Source organism: Branchiostoma belcheri, unplaced genomic scaffold (genome assembly GCF_001625305.1).
Source record: "Branchiostoma belcheri isolate BF01 breed outbred unplaced genomic scaffold, Haploidv18h27 scaffold40, whole genome shotgun sequence".
Taxonomy (NCBI): Eukaryota; Metazoa; Chordata; class Leptocardii; order Amphioxiformes; family Branchiostomatidae; genus Branchiostoma; species Branchiostoma belcheri.
Genome location: NW_017804021.1, coordinates 599,280 through 621,410, shown reverse-complemented (window position 1 = coordinate 621,410; position 22,131 = coordinate 599,280). Strand labels below are relative to the sequence as shown.

The following is a 22,131-nucleotide window of genomic DNA, read 5'->3' as shown; positions in this document are numbered from 1 at the left end:
CAGTAAGAAGGCACAGCGAGTAGGTCCATATCGCCCAAGGACCGTCGGTCCAGTAGATCGGGAAGACAGGATAGAACACCACCCAGGTCAAGCAGGACGACTCGAGAGTCATCCAAGGACAAGGATGACAAACCCAAGGCAAAGACGAGTGACAACAAATCTAGGGCTGGCACAAAGCGAAGCATGGAGAAAGAAAACAAAAGTAAGGTCAAAAAGGAGCCACAGGAAACAAAAGCAGGGAACAAGTACGAACAAAACCAGGATTATGACATGGGCAGTCCTAAATTTTCTCCCGAACCAGAGTCGGACCCCGAAGAACCAGTCGCAAAGAGATTCCGCTCAGCTGATAGGGACTTTCCAAGGTATGGTCATTACGTTTCTGTTGTATGCAGTAAATGTAGCTAATGCCTTTAATAATGTTTCTATTGTAACAATTCTGTAGTTTGGGTACAACTTTTGGTGTTATTTGGTGTGATACTAACAGGAAGCTTGCTTCCAACTCAGGAGGGCCTGGCCCTTGCCCCTGCAATCAAATGTGAGGCAGGAACCTCAAGCCAGACGACCGTCCATCAGCTCACTGCCAAGAATCCCCAGGAAGCCAGCTGGAACACCTTCAAGAAGACTCAGCATCGATCCTGATCTTAAAATCCCCAAGGAGCTCACTCTGGAGAAACAGCAGCAGATCTTGAAACAGGTACACTGTACATTTTTTACGCCTTGATCATTTTGTTACTACCCATGTTACATTAGGTTGTGAGGTAAGGTAAGGTAATTAGGACAGTTTACAGTTAGGATGGATCACTTTTGTCCTTCAACACTGTTATTTGTGAATGTTAACTGTGACTGAATGTACAATATATTTTGCCGTTAATTTTTACTGCCCATCAGTGTAACACACCAGCTTCTTTGACGTATAGCCTGACAGCAGCTGGTAATATTAAACAGAATGACCTGCCACTTTTAATCTTTGCACACCAAACTGCAAGTATTGGTAAAGCTATCTAGTAGGATGCCCCAAACAGTGCTTTGTGCTAATGAGTTTCACAGTTACATAGAGTACGTAGTTCCAAGTTGCGTAGATTATCTTGAAGGAGAAAAATTAATTCCTGAAGACTTCAGTTCTAGGTTCATGACACTGCTTCTTGTAGCCAAGAGTCTCATGACTTGTTCTTTGTTTTCTGCCAAGGCTGAGGAGCAGTTTCGGAACAATCAACTTTCCCACGAACAGTACCAGGAGATGTTGAAACAACTTCACGAGCTGTATGAGCTGCAGAGGCTAAGGCAGCAGCAGATGCAACAACGTGGGGATGGACAGGTAAGGGACATCCATACAACTTTGGTCAATTTGTCTTTCATTCCTAGGCCACAAAGTCTGAAAATTAAGATTTTGTCATGTGTTTTTAATAGTAAAAAGTTAATAGCAAAGGCATGCCAAAGGCAAATTGCAAGCATGGGTAACATAGACATAATTGTTTATTTGATCATATTGACAGTGATTTTAAGAAGTTTCAAGTAGTTCCTACAATGTACAATGTACAATGTACTATGTACTAGACATTCACAATGTACAACAAACTAGTTTGACTTCTTATATTATTAGGCAATGGAAGACGAATTTACCCACTTCAAGAATTTACCCACTGTCAAGAACAGTGAGAAGTAAAAATGTCTTTTTGACACATTTGTAAATAATTGATATTTGATTGGTCAGGTCTTAAGGCTGGAGAGAAGAGAAGATGGTGTGAGAGGAGGGCGGATGGCACGAGGCAGGGGAAGGGGACTCCTCCCCACCCCACCCTCACCATGGGCGGAGCTGAAACGTCAACCCTCCACTGAAGCAAAGTCCCCCTGGGCAGAGTACAAGAAGAGCCATCCCAGTGAGCGAGAGTTCCAGTTCCCAGTGAAGGAGGAAAAAGACGCAGCCAGTGAACAGGCACAGCAAGCTTACATGGAACACAGGAAGAAGCTTGAAGAAAGAAAGTCGTACTTGGAACACAAGAGCAAGCTGAGGAAGACGTCGTTGTACTTCGATGAGCGGGGGTGGGAGTACCCGTCCAGGGAATACCCCATGGATATAGATGAACGGCAGGGAGCAGCAGGACGAGGTAGGGCTCCTGGGCTTGGGCCTGAAGGGATCCACCGACGAGCACTGCTGCCGTACTTGGGACAGCAAGACGGTTCTCCCAGGCCTCTGGACGATGGAAGGAGAGAGGATCCAAGACTCAGGAGGACAGAAGACAGAGGGGCACCAGAGTTCAGGAACGAAGAAGACAGAAGGAGATGGGAAGAGTGGAAGAAGTTCGACGACGAGGTCTGCAAGCAGTGGAACTTGGAGTACAGGAAGTGGGAGGAGGAAATCAAGAAATGGGAAGACAGCGGGAGACAAGGGCCTCGGCCGCTGGCGCCACATGAAGTGTACGGCCAAGGCAAGCAGGAGTTTGATCCAAAGAAGGAGGAGGAATACAGGAGATGGCAAGACGACATACGGAGGTGGGAGCATGACGGGATGAAGGGACCGCCCCCTCCTGCTCCACAGGAGAGTCTGCCCCTGGGTCCGGAGCTGTTAGACAGGCTGGAGAACGATCGTCGGCAGTGGGATGAGGACCGGGCAAAGTACTTGAAAGAGCTCAGCATCTGGGAGCAGAAGATGGACCACTGGAAGAAGTTTGGGACCGGGCCACCCCCGCAGCGCCCTCAGGAGCCAGAACATCCCGGTCTCCCCGTGGACAGAAGATGGGAGGAGGATCGACGCAGGTTTGAAGAGGAACTGAGGAAGTGGGATGCCGACATGGAGATGTGGGAGAAGAACGGCAGGAGAGGTGCACCTCCCCTCCGCCCTAAAGAACCAAGTCTTCCTACATCGACAAATGTCGTCTTCATGGAAAGGCGAGGATTCCCATCCGAGGGTCAGTTTGACCGACCGTCTCGGACTTGGGAGGAGGATCATCGCAGGTGGGAAGAAGACATGCGCAGGTGGGAGCAAGGAGGACGAAAGGGGAACCCCCCACAAGAGCCTCTGCGTCCGTCTCAGCAGAATCAAAGGTCAGAGGACCGTCGTAGATGGGAACAAGATGGAAGGAAAGGCCAGTTTGAGAGACCAGATGAAAGGTGGCAAGAGGACCATCGTAGGTGGGAAGAAGACATGCGCAGGTGGGAGCAAGATGGTAGAAAAGGGCAGCCCCCACAAGAGCCTTTACCGCCGCCTCAGTTCGACAAGGCTAAACTGGAAGCAGAGCACAGAAGATGGCACGAGAGTCGGCGGAGGTTCGAGACAGAATTGAAGAAGTGGGAGGAGAATGGAAGGAGGGTACCCCCTCCACCGTCACATATGGATTTGCCCCCTCCCCTGGGGCCAGAAATGCCAGAGGTCGCTCGTAAGCAGTGGAAGCTCGACTGTCAACACTGGCAAGACCAGATGCGAGGTTGGGAACAAGGTGGCAGGCAAGGGCCGCCCCCCTCCCCTCCCTACCACCTGCTGTCCCAGGCCCTGGAGATAAACGATGCTGCCCGCAGACAGTGGGAGGAGGACCACAGGAGGTGGGAAGAAGACATGAAGAGATGGGAGGCAGATGGCAGGAGAGGGTTGCCTCCACAGGAGCCAGTCATGCAGATGCCTGGTGTGCCGCAGCATTCGTCAGCCTTACAGAAACCCGAGCCAGAGTGGAGAGAATTTGAGGAAAAGCACCGACAGTGGGAAGAAGATATGCGTCGATGGGAGGCTGGAGGGAGGAGAGGCACCCCTCCTGTGGAGCCTGTTCCTCCTCGCGTGCAGTCACCGGGGATGCAGAATCGTAACGCTCAGTGGGAGGAAGAACATCGCAAGTGGCAAGACGATATGAAGAGGTGGGAACTGGACGGCAGAAGGGGCATGCCTCCCATCGAACCCGTACATCCCTCAAACCAGCAGGGCACTGCTGCTGCTGCTCAAAGAGACTGGGAGCAAAGACACCGGCGCTGGCAGGACGATATGAGGCGATGGGAGGCTGACGGTAGGAGAGGAGTCCCTCCCCCTGAACCACAGCCACCACGGCTGGAGGAGGAGCAGCGTCGGGAGGCAGCCCTGAGGGAGTGGGAATCCAACTGTCGCCAGTGGGAGGAAGACATGAGGAGATGGGAAGATGGTGGCAAGCGTGGCTCGCAGCCGATCAAACCTGTCCTTCATCTCCCTCAGCCCAACATGGCGCTCGTCGAGTGGGAATCCCAGCACCGCCGCTGGAAGGAAGACATGCAGAGGTGGGAGATGGACGGCAGGAGGGGAGTCCCTCCACCAGAACCACGCCGCCCGCCAGACCAACACCCAGACAACTCACTCAAAGCTTTCCAGGAGAGACACCGTATGTGGGAGCAAGACATGGACCGGTGGGAGAAGGGCGGTCGCAAAGGTCAGGCTCCTCTCGAGCCTCTACCGCCCCTCCCTCCGAAGAATGTTCTCTCAGAAGAGGAGAGGAAGAAACTGGATGAGGAGCACCGCATGTGGGAGGAGGCCATGACGAGATGGGTGGAGGGTGGCAGGATGGGACCCCCACCTCGAGCTCCAGGGGAGCAGGAGGACATGCCAATGGGGCAGCCAAGGCCACTAATCCCTGGGCTATCTGGAGCTAGGATGGGAGGACCTAGAATGGATGGGCCTGGACCTAGAATGGATGGACCAGGACCTAGAATGGATGGACCTGGACCTAGAATGGATGGTCCAGGGCCTAGAATGGATGGACCAGGGCCTGGACCGAGAATGGATGGACCTGGACTGAGAATGGATGGACCGGGACCTAGAATGGATGGACCGGGACACAGGATGCCAGGTCCTGGGTTTAGAATGGATGGACCTATGCATAGACCTGGTCAGTTTGGAATGATGCAGCCAGGCATGGTGTCCTCAGCTCCCGGGCCCATGATGTCAGGACCTGGACCCATCATGTCTGGACCGATGGGCGGAATGCCGTTCTCTGGACCGCCTAACCCAGCCCTGTTTGGTAACATGGTGATGGGAGTGGCCACAACGATGCAGCTTGCCATGGGACAGATGGGGATGCCAGGGCAGCCCATCCAGGGGCGCCCCATGCAGCCAATGCCTGGACCGTCCCACATGAGCATGGGGCCCATGCCAGGGATCCCTGACCATCATCCACCCATGCCATTTGGGATGCCACCACCTGCCCCTGGCCCCGCTCCACAGCCAGCCAAACTAGATGTCAGTCAGCTGTTTGAGAAGCTGCTGAAAACAGGTGTGTTAGTCGTATTATTGTAACTGGTAGTTCATTTTTGGCTTTTCCTTGATTTAGAAGGCCTGCCTTATGCATAGTCCTGTATAGAGTAGTGAAACTCTTCTCAGTTCAGAGTGATCAGTTGTGTTTGAAGTCATGTTTGACAACTTTCCTTGTACCATTGTAAGGAGGTAGTTTATTATGTACTACTTTATTATGTTCCTCAGGGATTATCAAGAAGGTTGACGAGAAGAAAGAAGAGCCGAAGGTGGAGGAACAGAAGATGGAAGCTAAGACGGAGGAGGTGACCAGAGTTGTCGTTCCTCTGGAGGAAAGGATGGAGGAAGATGAACCCCGGGCGGAGCTGAAACTGGACACTACTGTGCCTCCCCTGGCACTGAAAGTGGAAGATCTCAAAACGTAAGTTCAGTAAGAACTCTAGTCCTTTTCAGAGGTAAAACTTCTTACTTTCTGGCCAAGCTCAGACTAAAGGACGCAGCATGACACTTTTTATTTAGCTGGAAGTGCGTATTTACTTAAGCACACCAGGTCTTTCCTACTCTAATTGATAAGTGTAGATCCAGGTCCTTGTTCTCCCTTTGAAACAGTGGCAGATGAAACGAAACTGTTATGTATCCACCTTGGAATCACTTTTACTGTATATCCTTTGTCCAACTTGCACAGATGAGTCATAATGGACTAACATTGACTGTCAACAACCGTTTTAGCTACTAGTACGTACTTTTTTTCATCACTTTATCACCTGTTTATCTTGTAAACTGTGCACTCAGCCTTGATGGCTACCATTGTACATCACTGATGGTAATGATAAACTTACATTCCTGCAGGCGGCACAAGGGAGTCATCAACCGACTGTACTGTGGCATCCAGTGTTCGTCGTGCGGCAGCAGGTTCCTTCCTGAGGAGACAGACAAGTACGCCAACCACCTGGACTGGCACTTCCGCATGAACCGCAGGGAGAAGGAGGGCACTGGCAAGGCCTCTCACAGGGACTGGTACTACGGTGTTGATGTAAGTGGATGGATGGATGTTTGCTTCAGTTTTCACACAATAAGACCACCATGGTGTATGCTCTTCCTTAAATCAACACAGTCCTCTGCACATTAATTAATAGAGGTTGTTTTGAAAGACTTGAGCAAATGGGAAAACATTGTTGATACATGTATAAAATCTTTTATATCTTTACCCTTACAGGACTGGATAGCCTATGCAGAGCTTGGTGATGATGAAGAAGGTAGGTGTCCATATCCTTCTTCATTTCTTGTAGTTCGTTATTCCCTTAGTATTATTGTTTGATAAGATCTTTGTACACATGTGACAATATGTATGGGACTGCATTCTTAGCACTACAGTAGCAACACCTCGCTGCAGCACAAAGAAGCAGTTGGTATGGCATTGAGGGAGGGGACAGACAGTCACTGAAATGTCTGCCGGTAAATCTTGTTTGGTTGTAAATAGGGAACATTGTTATATGACATTATTTGTTGTTTGTCCACAGACCAGGAATCTGCCTTCTTCGAGCAGCCTGTCGTCACCAGTGAGCCAGGAGAGGTGATCAGCTGTCCTGTCTGTACAGATGAGGAAAATGATGACGTGAGTAGTGTTTATTTTCCTTTAAAATGTTACAGTCACACTTCTGTGCGATGATTGAGCAATCAACTTTCCATTGTTTTTATGTTGATTTTATATGAAATTGATAGTAATCTTTTGTCACTGATCTCTGGTTTGCCAGATCTGTGACATCTGCCAGGAGCCATTTGAGCAGTTCTGGGATGAGGAAGAGGAGGCGTGGCATCTTAAGGACGCAGTCAGGGTTAACGGCAAGGCAAGGGCACTTTCATCTTCAGTACATTCAGAACAATAAACAACAACACCAACATACAACATTTCCTCATTACATTCCACCATAATAAATATTATTAGATAAACAATAGGTGTTTGTGCAAAATGTACACCCCTCTTATGTTATTGAAGTTCAAGTCTTGCTTGCAGTTCTTGATTCCTGCCGACAGGTAATTAGTTTGAATCCCATGAAGATATCACAGTGAACAAGGCAGTTAACCAGATACATGTAGCTTTTGAAACTGTAGTTTACTGCTCCTAATATCAGTTTTAGATGCAAGAAATTTTAAATGTTCTTTGCAGTACAAGTGTTGTTCTATTTGTGGGTATTTGAAGTTTTGTTGAATAATGATTTTCTCTTAACAGTTTTTCGCTTTTGAAAGTTTGAATGATTTGTGCATGTTAAAGTGTTGTTCTGCAATGCATGAGATGAACTATGTGTGGACATTCTTAAATTTTATCAAATTAAGAGTGATTTTCTCTTGACAGCAAAGTTAAATCTTATAATCCTATTTTAAATCTTATTAAAAATGATAAAAATTATCATCAGTATGTATTCTGACAACCATTTTTCCTATACATTACAGACCTTCCATCCAAATTGCTATGAAGACTATGACGAGGTAAGTACATCTGCAGGCTAAGTCTTTTTTACATTCCCAGATGCAGTGTGGAGCAATCTTAGGCCAGTGACCTTATAACACCACCGTGGGATTTCAAAGTAACATGCATGCACACGTGATACTGATAACAGTAAATATGCCAATCATAACACAGGCCGTAAATTCTCTGAAAGGAATGCAACTACGAGTAATTCACTTGATTTTCATTTCTACGAGAAGCACAGTTTCTTTCTTCTTCTTACAATTAATTGCATGCTCGTTTTCTCCTTATTTTAGTTGCTCTGTCCAGCATAATACTAGTGTGCATCACAGTGCATGACTAGGTCGCTTTCTGTTCATATCTCTTATTAAAGGCATCCAATGCAATTTCAGGGCAGCAAAACAAAAAAAAATATTCTAGATGAGGAAATCTGATAGACATTTACTGTCATTTCTTAGCACATTTTTGTCATCATTTCATACTTGAAGCATTAGCAATAGCACAAAAACAAGCTATGTGAGGAGTCCGTTTATTTTTTGGTCCCACCATGAAATTGCTTTGGGTTCCTTTAAGAGACATCCTTGAAAAATACAGTAACTTGGCCATCACTAGACGCATTTTAAGCAACCATGTAGATACAGTGATGTCTATTCAGTCACCATGAAATCAAAATATGGGGGTTTAAACAATTATTATATAAAGGTTCTGAAAGCATTATTGAAGCCAAGGCCTGTTTCAGTATTTTACAAGGCCTTGTCTCCTGTTGCCACTCTTTGCATTGGTACTACAAGCTATCTATCATGTGACATGTTACAATGTTGTGTTGATATGTTTTTTGCTGACTTGAAATAAAACCATGTTCATGCCCGAGCCGTGGTTGAACATGTTTCTTGTGATTGTACATGTATATCTGGGGTCTATAGCAGATGGTTTGGAACATGTGTCGTGGTACATGTATAGTACGTTTGGGGAAGATGACACCGACAGGTCTTGCATACTAGCTGATGCCCCCTTTGCAGTCCATTTCGTGATTTAGTATTCCATTTATAATGGAGAGTTTATGAATGCGTCCTCTAGTCGTTCCAAAATTCATGTTTGGTGAAGTTTTATTCTCAGCTATCAATATTCAGTACAGCCACAGTTCTTTCTTGCAAAATACAGAACTTAAAGTTAAAAAGCAGAAATTAGTAGATCCTGACAGCTTAATTTTGAGTTGATGCGTCAGTGCTCCAAATTTACATTGGCACACTTAGAAAATTTGGTTGATAAAGTTTAAAGTAGTGAGTAGAATGTATTGTGTTTGTGAGCTTATGGTAGGGAATAAGGAAGACTTGTAGGAAACACCCAATAAGACAGTTGGACGATGAAAAGTTTTGTTACATTTTGAGCAATGTTTCATTCATTCGGCTGACAGTCCATGTACGGTTTCAGAAGATATAAACAACTGAAGGAGACATGTTAAGTCTGTCTTGTGTAGAAAAAGCTTTTAAGGGTATACAGAGTTTTAAACGTTGACGTGGTCCTTGTCTCAAACTTACCCTGGTGTATAACGTGAAGTGTAACAAAGTATAACCTACGAGAAGTGGGCTTATGGCGTAGGAAGGAGGTACAAGCATGCTGCAATTTGCCCCCCCTCAACAGAGTTTCCTGGAGACCCCAACCCCTGCCGACGCACCCAAGGAATCCCCACTCGAAGTCCAAATCAAAATGGAAGCTGCGCAGGTGAAGGAAGAACCGATGGATGCAGCGGAGGAAGAGAAACCGTCAACATCAGCGATGCAGCCGCTCTCAAGCATTAAAGAAATCCCCTTCCTGTCAGAGGAAGCCCAGAACTCAGACTCGAAAGAACAGATGATTGTTAAAGAGGAAGTTAGTGAGAGTATGGAAGTGGGTGAAACAGAACAGGTTAAAACAGAGATGCAGAACATAATAGTGAAAGAAGAGCCCATGTCACCAGCTAGTAATCAGTGTGAAGCACCAGCACAGGTAGAGAAAGTTACGGTAAAAAAGGAACCTGAGAATGTGCCATCTCAACTTGATAACAATAGCGAACAAACGACTGATCAGATAACTGTAAAACAAGAAGTTGTCGATAACCCTGTTGAAACTGAACCTTCCGCTTCAGTGTCTGATAAGAAAGAAGTGGAGGAAAATGTTGCTGTAGTTTTGAAAGACAATGATAAAGCAGCAGAAAAGGTTGAAGTGGAAAACGTAACTCCAAGTCCAGTGGAGACGCCACTGGATAAACCTAAGGTGGAGCCTGTTGATGAGAGTAAAGGCCAGGCTATTAGCACGATTGGGGGTGGGAATAAGATCCCAGTGGTGGGGAGTGCCAGCCCATTACGTGGGTCAGCCATTTCTGTAGTTGGAGGTGGCAGCAGCCCTGCACGATTTAGAAGTAACAGTCCGATGCACTCCATACCTGTCATAGGGGCAAGTAGCAGTCCAAAGAGAACTGCTCAGGCTACGGCCAATCCAGAAGCCGCCAAAAAACCAAAGACAGGATCATTCTTTAAGTTAGATCCGTCTGCAAAAACAAAGTGATATGTTTAATGATCTTGTAATATTCTGAGGTGTTACACCATTTTGTAATATTCTAAGCTGCACTACAGTTATGAAGGTGGTGTTGTGAACATTATTGTATTCGTATATATTTGTATCCTTACAGAGAAGGTTAGATGCGTTGAGTTGTATAATCAATGTAAAGATGAACGTATAGTTCTGAAGTTGTCATGGGCATAAGTAGTGCAGAGAATGTGCCAAATTCTTTATAAAAGTGGACGTTACATTGACACTAATTTCGCATCATATGTTGTATTTGTTTCAATATATATAATGCATTGTACATATAGATTATCTGTGTAGCTATTGTCAACTCCACGAGTTTGCTTTTACAACATAGCTACATCGTAAGGTGAAACCAGATTTCTGTGATGCAACTTGGTTATGAAATTAAATATTGACAAATGTACAAAGCCTGTAACAAAACGGAGGACCAGCTTGTATAAAGTTCATACTATTGAATACTTGTATCATACATTTAAGATTTGGTGCAAGCTTACTGTTAGATTCTTTTTGTTTCATTGATACAGGTACTAAGAAGTGTCCACAAAAAAAGCTGTTATGTACTTCGTTCTGACGTTAAACGTAATAATCACGCCTCCTGACTTAACTCGGTGGTAAAAGCTTTAGTTCACCTTGTGCTTTGCTTTGTTATATGTATAAAGTGCAATTACAGAAATGTCATACATTTTTGATGGGTGCCAACTGATGTTGTAAAGTTTTGTGAACAAAGAAGGAATGGGCCAGGTTGGTGAAAGAAAATAAAGGTTCGTATGATTTGCAAATGGCTGTGTTGTAATACTTGTGTGCATTTTTTTAAATGATGTAGATGGAGTTGGGGCTTTATTTCTATGCTGTTACAGATTGCTGTTTATGTATTTGTTTTCTAATATCCGACAAGAAGAATATTTCAAAATCTGTTTGTTACATTTTGGGGAGCAACAGCGATATAACTGAAGCCCTTACACTATCTGTATTAGTATAGCGGTATGTAACCGCCCTTCGGCATAACACACCATCTACGCTAGCTGCTTATCTTAATATACAAGATTAAAGCAACCAAATTTGGATTGTACTTCACCTGTGAAAAACCCGGCTTTTTTGTTGGATGTTCAGTCAACGTTAATCAGAATTTTGCCTGTTACAGACGATATATTTTCTGACAACTGTATGAAATACAGGTATAAACATGAAAATTATAAATGGGATGCCATCCAAAAAAGTTTGCCATGTGATTTGAACATTTTCAATTGAGGAATAGTAAATGTTTCTCATTGACAATGCAAATAAGATCCTTATTTACATTAATTATAAAGTTTATCATATTATCCACCCAATGACAGTACTAACGAAGAAAGCTTTTCTTTTTTGCAAATCAGAAAAAAATTAAGAGGCGAATCCGAGAACCAACAAATGATGGTGTTGCCTGAGCAGCTTGTGTTGGAACTGCAGGAGCAATTGTTAAAAACTTGGGTAGAGTGTGGAGAAGGACAAAAGAGAGCACGGCCTTGCCAGTGTTAACCCACTGGATAGGGCCGCCTGGAGGTGCAGTTTGAAGACCAGTACTACTAGCCCACTGCTGTCGCCTCCTGTGACAAGAACACCAGCAGCAGAATAATTAAATCCTTGATATTGAGTGTGAGTGAGGAATGATAACTATAACTTTCTGATGTACAAAGTCAGAGATAATTGGTCCCCTCCATCCAACATCATAATGGCTTAGAACCCTATTTAGTGAATCTTTTTGATAGAAAAGTTCTAAACAGACAATTGCTCCCCATCAAATAAATGGAATATTGGCTTTTACCGTCAGACGGTCTCACAGCGCTATCTAGGAACAGTAATTGGTACTGCAACACCTTCAACATAACGAAGAAATGTACGCCTACTGTCTGTTGTACGGCACTTATCTGTTGCCACAGAAGGTGAGTGGGAAACGAACGTAGCAATGAAGAGCAGAATCATGGATAAACCGCTTTATTGTTTTAGTGATCGATCGATATCGATTAATATGCCACATGGAACAGGATTCCCCGGGGATTTGCTTTTACTAGTACGTTGTTGTCTTTTAAAAAGTTACTAGTAGTTTACCGCGACAACCGCGATACAGATTTGAAGAGAGATACATATTTAGTGATGACGGGAACAACACAGTGAATATCAGTGAACTCAGTGTGTACTGAAATGAGTCAATAGCCCGCCTGTTGCTGGACACTGTGTTATTTTGAAAAAGTACAATCATAGGTATTCATATGCTTCCAAAAAAACAAACTTTAAGCTGAGTGAAACTTCTATATTTTAGTCACAAACCTAAACCCAAAAGACAGAAAATCCCATGGGACAAATACTTGCACTTTTACTGTAGTCCGCTAGGTAGCGCTATTGCTCCACCATCAAGGCCGGAGGAAAAGTTTGACAGTAAGTTTTTCTCATCCCTTTAATAATAGCCCACAGCTCAGCTCATTAGAATTTGCCTGTATACCGTTACTACTTTAATAAGGTGTTACTTATAATATCAATCATTAATGCGAATCATTGCATGGTCTTTGGCCTTAAATTTTGTCAGTGATGAAATATATTTCATCACACCCGGACCGGCACCCCCCTCCCCCTCCCAACTTTGAACTAAAGTTGAGTTTGGTAGGGAGGGTGGTATACGTAGAGGCTGAAAGACATGGAATTGACCGGGCAAGGAGTATATTAAAGGGCCACAACTGTTGAACAGTGATGTACTTTAATGTCGACAGTTGAGGTCTCCTCAACTGGCACATAATAACTTGTTGAGAAAGTATTTAACAATATAACTAACCATTGCCTCTAACAAGCCATATAAATAAGTAACTTAGATGCATCTATTTTTTTTCTTTGACAAAGTTTGAGTTGTGTCATTGTACAACTTTTACTTTACACTAATTTGATGCAGCTGATGCAAATCAGAGAGAACAAATGGAATCTACAATTCAGCATACAGTACTATTAAACTTAAACTTATAGAATCTGAAAATAATTAAGAAGAACATGATTTTTTTTCAGCAAACTCAAAGACAGCATGGAAACTAAACTCTTAATCTAGAGTTGATGCTGCAACTGGTGTAATCTGAAAAAAAAGGTGAAATCACTCCATTAGAAAATCGGTCTGATAATTTAGTTTAAATACAAGGATAATATTGATCAGCTTTACAATTGCATTGTCATCATTGATAAAACAACTGGGAATTACATATATATTATAATTATGTACTAGTAGGTAATAAAATCGTACAACTGAATCTATATACTTACTGCTTCTTACTGCTCAGGGCCATCCTAGGGGTAATACTGTAAAAACAAAAGAAACTCATGTGAATCACAAAACAACACCCTCTCTGACAATGTAACATACCTATGAAAGTTTGTCATCTTTGCTGGTAGAAATAATTTTTGAGCAAAGTTAAAATTGGACTTACCTGTTCCTGAGACTGGTGTTAGACGATTAAGACTTTGGATAAGTCCAATTTTCCTATTATGCTTTAAATAACAGTTCAATTTGTGTTCAATGTTAATAATAATAATAATGACTAAGTTTCTGGCTCACTTACCACCCTCTTCTCCAGGTAGCCTGCATTGCACACTCTCCAGAACCACCTGTCTTCATTTCCCACCTCTTCGGCAATGATGTTCACCTCCGGGCCAAACCCTCCCACCATGATGTCAGGGAACAGGAACTCAGGTCCAGGAGGTGAGATGGTTTTGAAGGTGAAGTTAGTCACCCTCAGTCCACCACAGATCTGAGGAAAAAACGTTAAGATTGGTGAGGAAAGTTGTTGGTGACTTACAACTTGTCAGTATAAACGCCATTGAGGAAAACTCACAAAATATTTGGTACACACTGAATAAAGCCGATGTTTCAGTGACCGTCTGTCACCTTCCTCAGGGCAATACTGACTGGTTAACATTGAATAGCACACTCAGTCAGGTGTTGCTGCAACAGGTGTGTCTCTTTATTTAGTGACTTACCAACCTGATGAAACTATTCTTTAACTTATTCACAGGTATTTGGCAGACACTGCTTAATGACCAGTTCATCCACAGATGGTGTTATTCAATCAACAAGATAGGACACAAAACCTCGAGATCAAGAATACTTGACATGGGCAATTTAATCCATCCACATATGGACACACCAACCATCTCTCGTTCAGAGAGGAGGTGGTTGGCATGAGGTTCCTGGTGCCAAAATGTTCAAAATGTCTTTTCTGTGTGGGTACAGGCAGTACATATAGCAGGAACACTAGTAGAATCAGCAATTCTACCGGTAGAGATCTCGATGAGAGTCTTTTTCAACAAAGACTCTGATCACAGGAGTCTCTGTTTATGTGTTGGGATAGTTTCCCATTTACAGATCCTAAATTTCAAGTCAATCCATTGATCTAAACAAGGAGGTTAAATACCTCCTTGATCTAAAGTGACGTGAATCAAAGTTGAAATGTTCTGTCTTCTAAGCAAATCGAGATCTCTGTTGATAGAGTGTGATTCTACCAGCAGAGATCCCTATTGGAGTCTCAGTTGATCAAAGTTTCTGTCGACAGAGACTCGGTTTGCTTACCAGGGCACAATTCTTGATGGCCACCTCTTCAAACTTTGTCTCCCTGATGACCACAGTTGTGAAGAGTCTCCGCCCCTCTTTGGTGCAGATGGTCACCTTAACTGCTGAACATTGAAAACCAATGTTACAGCAACTTGAAACATTTAAAGCACATAAGGACTACCATGTACATGTACATTGTATCAGATACGCTGAAGAGGTACTACTAAGTATACTTGTTCAAGCTTGCTACATTTTTGGTTGGGTTAACTCTCTTTTTCTGCATAATTACCATGCCTAAATAGCACTTGAAACCATGTGAAGTTTTGTATCTTCCAAATCATAGTCCACCAAGACTTCATTGAAATTGGTAAAAATTAATTTGTAAACATGCAAGGACTCAGTACTGCCATTTTTTTTTACTTTTGCAGAGAATAACACAATAGTGTGGGTCTTGCCTGCTGATGAAACAGGATGGCAAAGTCAACTCTCAAAAACTGCAAAGGCAAAGAGCTGAACAGTGACTTCAATTGCTTTAGCAGTGCATTAGGAACACGAATAGCCCCTACAACTGGTAACAACTGATTCTACTGATTTGTATGTTGTGAGTTTGTGAATGCATTCGAAGTAACTGTGAAGATCAAAGGCTCAGTTCAACTCTCGCCAGCCTTTGCACGAACTAGCTTCACTGTGACCAAAATTTTGTGGCATATTGACCACGCTCATATCTGGAAGGGTTACTAAGTTTACATGTATCAAAATTTTTGAGGTATGTTCAGTTCAAATTGATTCAAATTTCTTACCTTCCCGAGCAACAGGTGTTGACAAAGTGTGCCCACGTTGTGTGTAGGCCAGCCTGAGGATTGCTGGTGTAGTAAACTGGTGGTGCAGCATGGTGAAGATAGCCGAATCCCTGGAGTTGAACATTCTGTAACCACTGCCACACATCTGAACAGAGGAAGCTGCCGAGAGAACCTGGATCTGCTGTTGAAATGTCACATAAATTATCGTATTAAAATACATTTTCTTTCTACCACACCACACAAGATCGTCTTGGAATTTACTTGCTTCTTTTTAAAATTTTTTGAACAGACCAAAAAGTTATTTAAAAATAACTTTTTGGTCTGTTCAAAAAGTTTTATCCATAACATTTCATTGCAGGTAATTTTCAAATTTTCAAAATACAAAAAAACCTGGAAAAAAAAATCAAATTACAGATAAACATGTACAATGTATATGGGTGAGTGAGTATATGGGTGTGGAGTCAATATTTTTCTTATCTTTTAAAGTAACAAAGCCATATATAAATAGCAAGTCGAAAGAACAACCTACACCTGTGCAAAACACAGATTTTTCAGTTATTTTTGGATGTTAGGTCAACATTGCATCAGCATTTTGTCTGTTGCAAATGACATCTTTTCCAAAACAGCATGTGAAAACTATGGACAAGATTATTTAGCGGCATATGCCATCCTTAGATATGTGAAAGACCGTTAATAAAGAGGCGTTCTGCCGAAATGCTATACACATTGAATTACAGGTTTTGCACAGGTGCAATACTGCCAGCTTGCTCATATATGACAGAGAGTTAAAGATGACAGGAGGAAAACCCAAGCTTTTCACCTTTCTGGTCTGTAGGAAGCCCCTGTTGGACATGTACCAGGTCCAGTCATCGCCCTGTAAGTCCACCTGGACCACCTGTAGATCCAGGACACAGTGGAAGGCACCAACTGTCTGGTCCAGGTCAACGGTAGACAACACTGTGTTACCAGAGAGTGTCCAGCTCTTGTACTGCAGGCTGAATTCAGCCAGCGGCTCTACTGCAAAGATCTATGAAATACCAAGAAAGATGGGTAAGTACAAATAACTTAGAGGTAAACAATCATGTCTTTTCAAAAAGTGCTATTGGTGCAGAATGCAGCATTGCAAAGTTGTGGCACTTTTTTTGCTTCCTCTATCTTATAGATTGGCACACTCCACCCAAATGTAGCAGAAGAGCAATGTCACGCAATACAGCTATTAGATGTTACAAGTTGCATGCAATGGTCAGTGGTTAATGCACTTCTCAACAAAAAAATTGGGATATACGTTGATGTGCAGTGGATATTTTCATCAAAGCTTGTACATAATTTTTAAACACATACAGCTAGGAATGATGGCATTAACCCATGTAGTTTAGATACAAGTAGATACACCACGAGGGTAAGTTTTCACATCTTTAGTAAATTTTATTGCTAACGTTTGAAAGACAGAGTGACCCAATTTACGCATGGGCAAAAACCTAATGTGCAACAAAACTGTTTGCACATACAAGCGTACAAAAACTGCGTATGTTGAACTTGGGTGAAAAATGGCCTGCTGCGACAAACGTAACGAAACACACGTTCAGATTGTACACCAGGCCTCAAAGTAACGTAAGATCTGAAGGTACGTTCTTGATGTATGTCAAAGCAGCCCGATTTACACGTAGAAAAATATGACATACACATTTTTTTGTACACTTGCATGGGTACAATACAGGTCATGAATCACATTTTTCTCTGGTACCTACCTCAGAGGCCACCAAACAGACCAGTTCTTTGAAAGTTACCTGAGGCACAACCCTCATGATGAGAATTTTCTGCTCACCACTGTTGTAAACTGTTACCCGGACTGAAACAAGGAATTTAAAAGTTTTTACAGATGTTGAGTTTTTGAGTTTTCCGTTGGATATTTGGTCAACATTGTATCGGAATTTTACCCATTGCAGACGATATCTCTTCCAACACAATATTTGAAAACTATAGACGGGATGTCTAGGCAAATATGACCTGAAACGAGACATTCTGCCAAAGTGCTGCATGTATGAACAATACATTATGTGTTCTGTGCAGGCGCAGTATCTTCTGTTAACAATTTCTAGGTTAGACTGTACTTACTGGAACGTGGTAAGCTTATCCAAAAGTCGTCCACTGGTGAGTAGATGACATTTCCACTGCGAGAGATGGTAACAGGTCGCATCTTGGACCTCTGTGGCACACTGTACGCCATTTTGCATCAGCTCCTATCAAAAAATATGAGATCTCTCTTAGTTTGAAGTCTATCGACAGTGTGATGATACAGTGTATACATGTGTTTTGGGAGTCAATGAGTCAAGAGTTACAGTCTTGGTTTTGCATCAAAGCTGCCAGACTCTTAAAGTAAAGGCCCCGTCACACATAGCCGAATATGGCCTCCTGAACACTGCTGAATCAAAACTTGCAAATTCTAATTCAACCTGTTTCAATAGGATATTTTGCAAAACATGGGCTTACACAACTTATACAGAAATTAATTACTGTACAGTTAAATGAAATGAAGTTTGTTCAGTCTAAGTCACAAATTTAACTCATGGAACTCCATTTGGAAAATATTAAAAGCCTTAGGATTGCTGTCTTCATTCAGTCATTTCCATGTCAGGTTAATATATGCAATATTCACACACTTGTTATTTCCATAATGACTTTTCCTTACATATAGTTCAGCAGTAAAGTACCTATCATAGTTTATGTATGGACAACTTACATGGAAGTGTGCTCTTTGAAATCATTGCATCTGACTTACATCTAATTTAAAAGTTGTCAAAATGGAACTGGACTGAGAACCTACGTTGGTACATACATCAAATACAGCTCATGGCATTCAAACTGGTCCAGTATAAGTAAGCAAACCCAAATAATTTTGCATGCTCACAAAACAATTTTGGTATCTCAAGATTTACATATAAAGTATTCCTGTGCAACATTACATTGTTAAGATAAAATTTTGCTTTTCCTTGCAATAGTTCTGGCTGATTATTGAAAGAGTGATACTGTCAGAGGGCTACTCAGGTTACATGTCAACATGTATTGCACCAAGATCTGCCGTACCCTGTTTTGAGTTCCCTCCCCTGTCAAAACATCTCTGTACGTAGTGTACGATAATAGACTTCTTTGTTATATGTCAAGTTTAGTCAGGCATAAAATCTAGTTGTACTATTGGCTTATTATATACATTACCTGTGCTATAGATCTCGTATTTTTCTTCCACCCTATCTCAGGTTTTGAACTGTTACTCCAGTAACAAGATGGCGAGCTTTCGCGGTTCGGTGTTTAACTAATGGCGTACACAAGGTCAAAGGTCCTACTGTGGATTCGTCCATTTTGAAATTTAAGGTCAAAACAAATAAATCAAGAAGATTTGTAAATCCGGACTGATTGCAACAAATAAAGTCACAAAGCTATGTTAAACTTTTCATAGCCCTTGAATTTTGGAATCAGTTAAAAACAACTTAATTCAGTGTTTGGCAACTCTTACATTTCTCGTGTTGGAATGGAATAGTCCATATCCCGTTCCGCCCAGCTCGAAATGCAGGGTACAGGGGGCGTGCATAGATGACATAATGGGGCCGTTCGTCAAAAACCAACAAAAGTTCATTATGTTGAAAAAGCAAGAATGACAAAAAAAGTACAAAATAAAAAGTTACAAAGCCAAATGGAATGTTTCTTTATGTCTTTATTATACCCTTTCATGGTAATAAAGGCTTAACATTCGTCCCTTGAAATTATTATGGTTCACTGAACTTGTGGACTAACAGGAAATGATGGGGCCCATGGGTGAGTCAAGTCGATTCTTATGAAGGTAGAATAAAGACTACATATAACTGTTACAATGAAACCACCAAAGATTGGCTCAAAAATCAGTTCTGTTTTTCAACTTACCTTGGACAGAGGACAAAAAAACGTTTACTATATCAATACTATATAATGAACAAGTAAATATCTTACCTTAAATTCCATGATGCTGTTGACATGGGATGTGTTTGCCTTGTGCTGTAAACTTCTGCCTTGTGCTGTAAACTTCCCTCAATCTACCTTCAATTTTGCAAAAACTCAGTTCGGTTTGTCTGTATGGGAAATGTTGGTCATATCACAGATAATTTTTTTTCTCTCTTTTTTTCCAGTTGGAGATTTTGGTGAGCAGCCGCCCTGGGATTGCAAAAAAGCTCCATGCTTTCTTTTCTTGCTTGACTGCAGTCATCCATGAGCAGGGTTGGAGGTTGTTTTTTTTCTGCAACAGACTCCAGAAGCTGGGAGAAGATTTCCAAACTCTAGAGCTTTGGCACCCATTCTTTCATGTAGCAAGCAACCATAGTCTTCAACAATTGCTTCAACTCTGAGTTTTTGGTAACAGTTTCAGATCCATGCTCTCTTTGTTTTTCTTTGAACCAAGTTGTTGCAAGCTGGATGCAGACTTGTGTTGTCACACTAGTTGAGACTGGCACTCCTTTCTTGAAAGGGCAATATCATGATTCATTACTTCTAAACGTTTATCCACAGTTCTTGGTCTCATTAACTTCCTTGGTGCAGATCTTAAGCTTCTTCATGATTTCAACAATAAGCATAATGTGTAGAATGGCCTATCCATTGGAATGATGATCCCAAGATATGCTGAGTGCTACTACCAGTTGAAGTATTATGGTTGGAAAGTTGTAAGCTGGTGGTCCCATGTTTTAGAATACTAGCACATGACAAAGAAATCCCATTTCCCAAAATGTGCCAGTCTGTGATGACTTGAAGTTCTTGTCATGGATTATGCTGGCCTGCTCCAACAACAGACCCTGTGTTTATGCCATGCATGCGGATTTTCTTGTTATGTAGACAGAATGGAGATCCATAACGTCATCTATTATGTCCAACAGTATGTCTTCTTCTATGTCTCTTGCTACTCTTGTCAGTAGCACAGGCTCTAAAGACTTTTGCCTTTTGAAGCATGGCTGAGGCCACAGCATTGTGTCCAATTGGTTTCTTGGCTTTTTTTGTCAGATAAGACATCTGTCTTGGTGGGATCATGATTACTGTGCAGTCAGAATCTTTCTTCTTGTAGGTCCTGAGAAAAAAAAAAAATTTTATGTACATCATTATTTACAGCCATCATACAAATATATGTAAATTGCTTAAGTACACATTTATTGACATTCTGGTAGTATGTAATCTATAGTATAGTAAGTCTTATTTCTTGCCCTGGCTAGTTTAGCACTATAGGGGAGCCTGTGTACCAGTCATTTTGTATAATGGGGCTCCAAAGGGTACAAAAATGTATAGCTCCCAGGCTAATTTTGGAGTGCAACAATTATTGAAATAGCAGTTTGAAGAAACGGGGGCCAAAAGTTGCAAAACACAATTCTTTTTTCAACATGTATGAGACACTCTGAGTAATAGCAGAATTTAGCAGGACGTGCTAATTTAAGAAGGTGAGAGCATGAGCAGAAAATAAAATGCAGCATATCTTCTGCAGGCAGTGAAAATTGTGCTCAAAAGGGAGTGAAACATTGTTTTTGTTAGTTGAAAACTTCACCTGGTATATAAAAAATGTCCGTACTTATTCTCCCGTGCTATTAAAGGACGAAGCTAAAAACTAGATATTTTTGGAGAAAAAAAAGTGCAATGTTGTAACCTCCATTACCGGTATTCTGTATATTTCAATGAGAACGGGCCTGTTGTGCCATTGGGAAGACACTTTACACAACTTTCCACAGTTCACTCAGGTTTTTCAAGATTCTAAAAGATTCAAGATATCTTTATTGAGCTATCGCAGTGAGAATATCACTGAATTGCAGTCAATTTACGGACAATTTGTTTTAAAAACGCTCACAAAGACAAATAATATTGCACATAATTCTGAATCCTTTGGTTAAGAATACTTGTTTGCAGTAAACTATATTACTGCTCGTAAGACTAAGATCTTTTAGTTACAGCATAAAAACGTTTAAAAAATGTACACGCAATATTTGGAGTTATTCAGTTTCACATGGTTAAAAGTAAATAAATTCAATATATATGTCACAGTAGAGATGGAAATCCAGTAGAGTTGCCAACTCTACTAGTAGAGATGACAATTGGCAGTAGAGATGGGAATCGTATTTATACGATTCTAGCAGGGCACAGTCATATTAGTTACCTAAAAATGTTTTGGAAAATAGACTGAATATTTTCACACCTCAATCATTACCCAACATCACTTAATAGCTGTTTGTACATGCCACTGAAATGTAAAACAGGGACATTTGCATCAGGCCATTATGAGTTAGAGACTCAATGTGCTAAACCGGTTTTTCCAGTTTAATTATAGTTAGTGACTGGGTATATAAGAGCTAATCAGTTATACCCAGCCAGTTCCAAAGTTGATGTCAAAGTGAACAGATCAGATATGGCAAATGATGAGCAGCAGAAAGCAGAATTCTACAGACTGGTTGAAGAATTTAGTAGTAATTGTGAATGTAGGCTTACCTTATAATATGATAAATTTGAATCTTTAGGTGTTCAGTCTATTTAAAAAAAA

General features: G+C 41.9%; 2 protein-coding genes across 2 annotated transcripts in view; one reads left to right on the top strand and one right to left on the bottom strand.

The window, feature by feature from the left end:
* LOC109477474 (trichohyalin-like) overlaps positions 1-11,007 on the top strand; it is a 16,593-nt gene extending 5,586 nt beyond the window's left edge. Inside the window, exons 5-15 of the mRNA XM_019778757.1 lie at positions 7-362; positions 505-694; positions 1,187-1,315; positions 1,712-5,222; positions 5,429-5,621; positions 6,050-6,233; positions 6,417-6,456; positions 6,721-6,815; positions 6,955-7,047; positions 7,652-7,687; positions 9,309-11,007. Coding sequence (XP_019634316.1) covers positions 7-362; positions 505-694; positions 1,187-1,315; positions 1,712-5,222; positions 5,429-5,621; positions 6,050-6,233; positions 6,417-6,456; positions 6,721-6,815; positions 6,955-7,047; positions 7,652-7,687; positions 9,309-10,211 — 5,730 coding nt within the window. The 3' untranslated portion in view covers positions 10,212-11,007. The remainder of the gene's footprint in view (positions 1-6; positions 363-504; positions 695-1,186; positions 1,316-1,711; positions 5,223-5,428; positions 5,622-6,049; positions 6,234-6,416; positions 6,457-6,720; positions 6,816-6,954; positions 7,048-7,651; positions 7,688-9,308) is intronic.
* A 2,078-nt stretch (positions 11,008-13,085) lies between these two features.
* On the bottom strand, positions 13,086-19,630 carry LOC109477473. Its single transcript, XM_019778756.1, has 9 exons — positions 19,578-19,630; positions 17,712-17,836; positions 17,345-17,445; positions 16,417-16,623; positions 15,597-15,777; positions 14,815-14,915; positions 13,808-13,996; positions 13,512-13,547; positions 13,086-13,326 (listed from the first exon to the last, which is right to left on the bottom strand). Exons 2-8 carry the CDS (start codon positions 17,821-17,823, stop codon positions 13,536-13,538), a joined length of 903 nt encoding a protein of 300 aa, XP_019634315.1. The 5' UTR covers positions 17,824-17,836; positions 19,578-19,630; the 3' UTR covers positions 13,086-13,326; positions 13,512-13,535.
* Between the last annotated feature and the right edge of the window lie 2,501 nt (positions 19,631-22,131).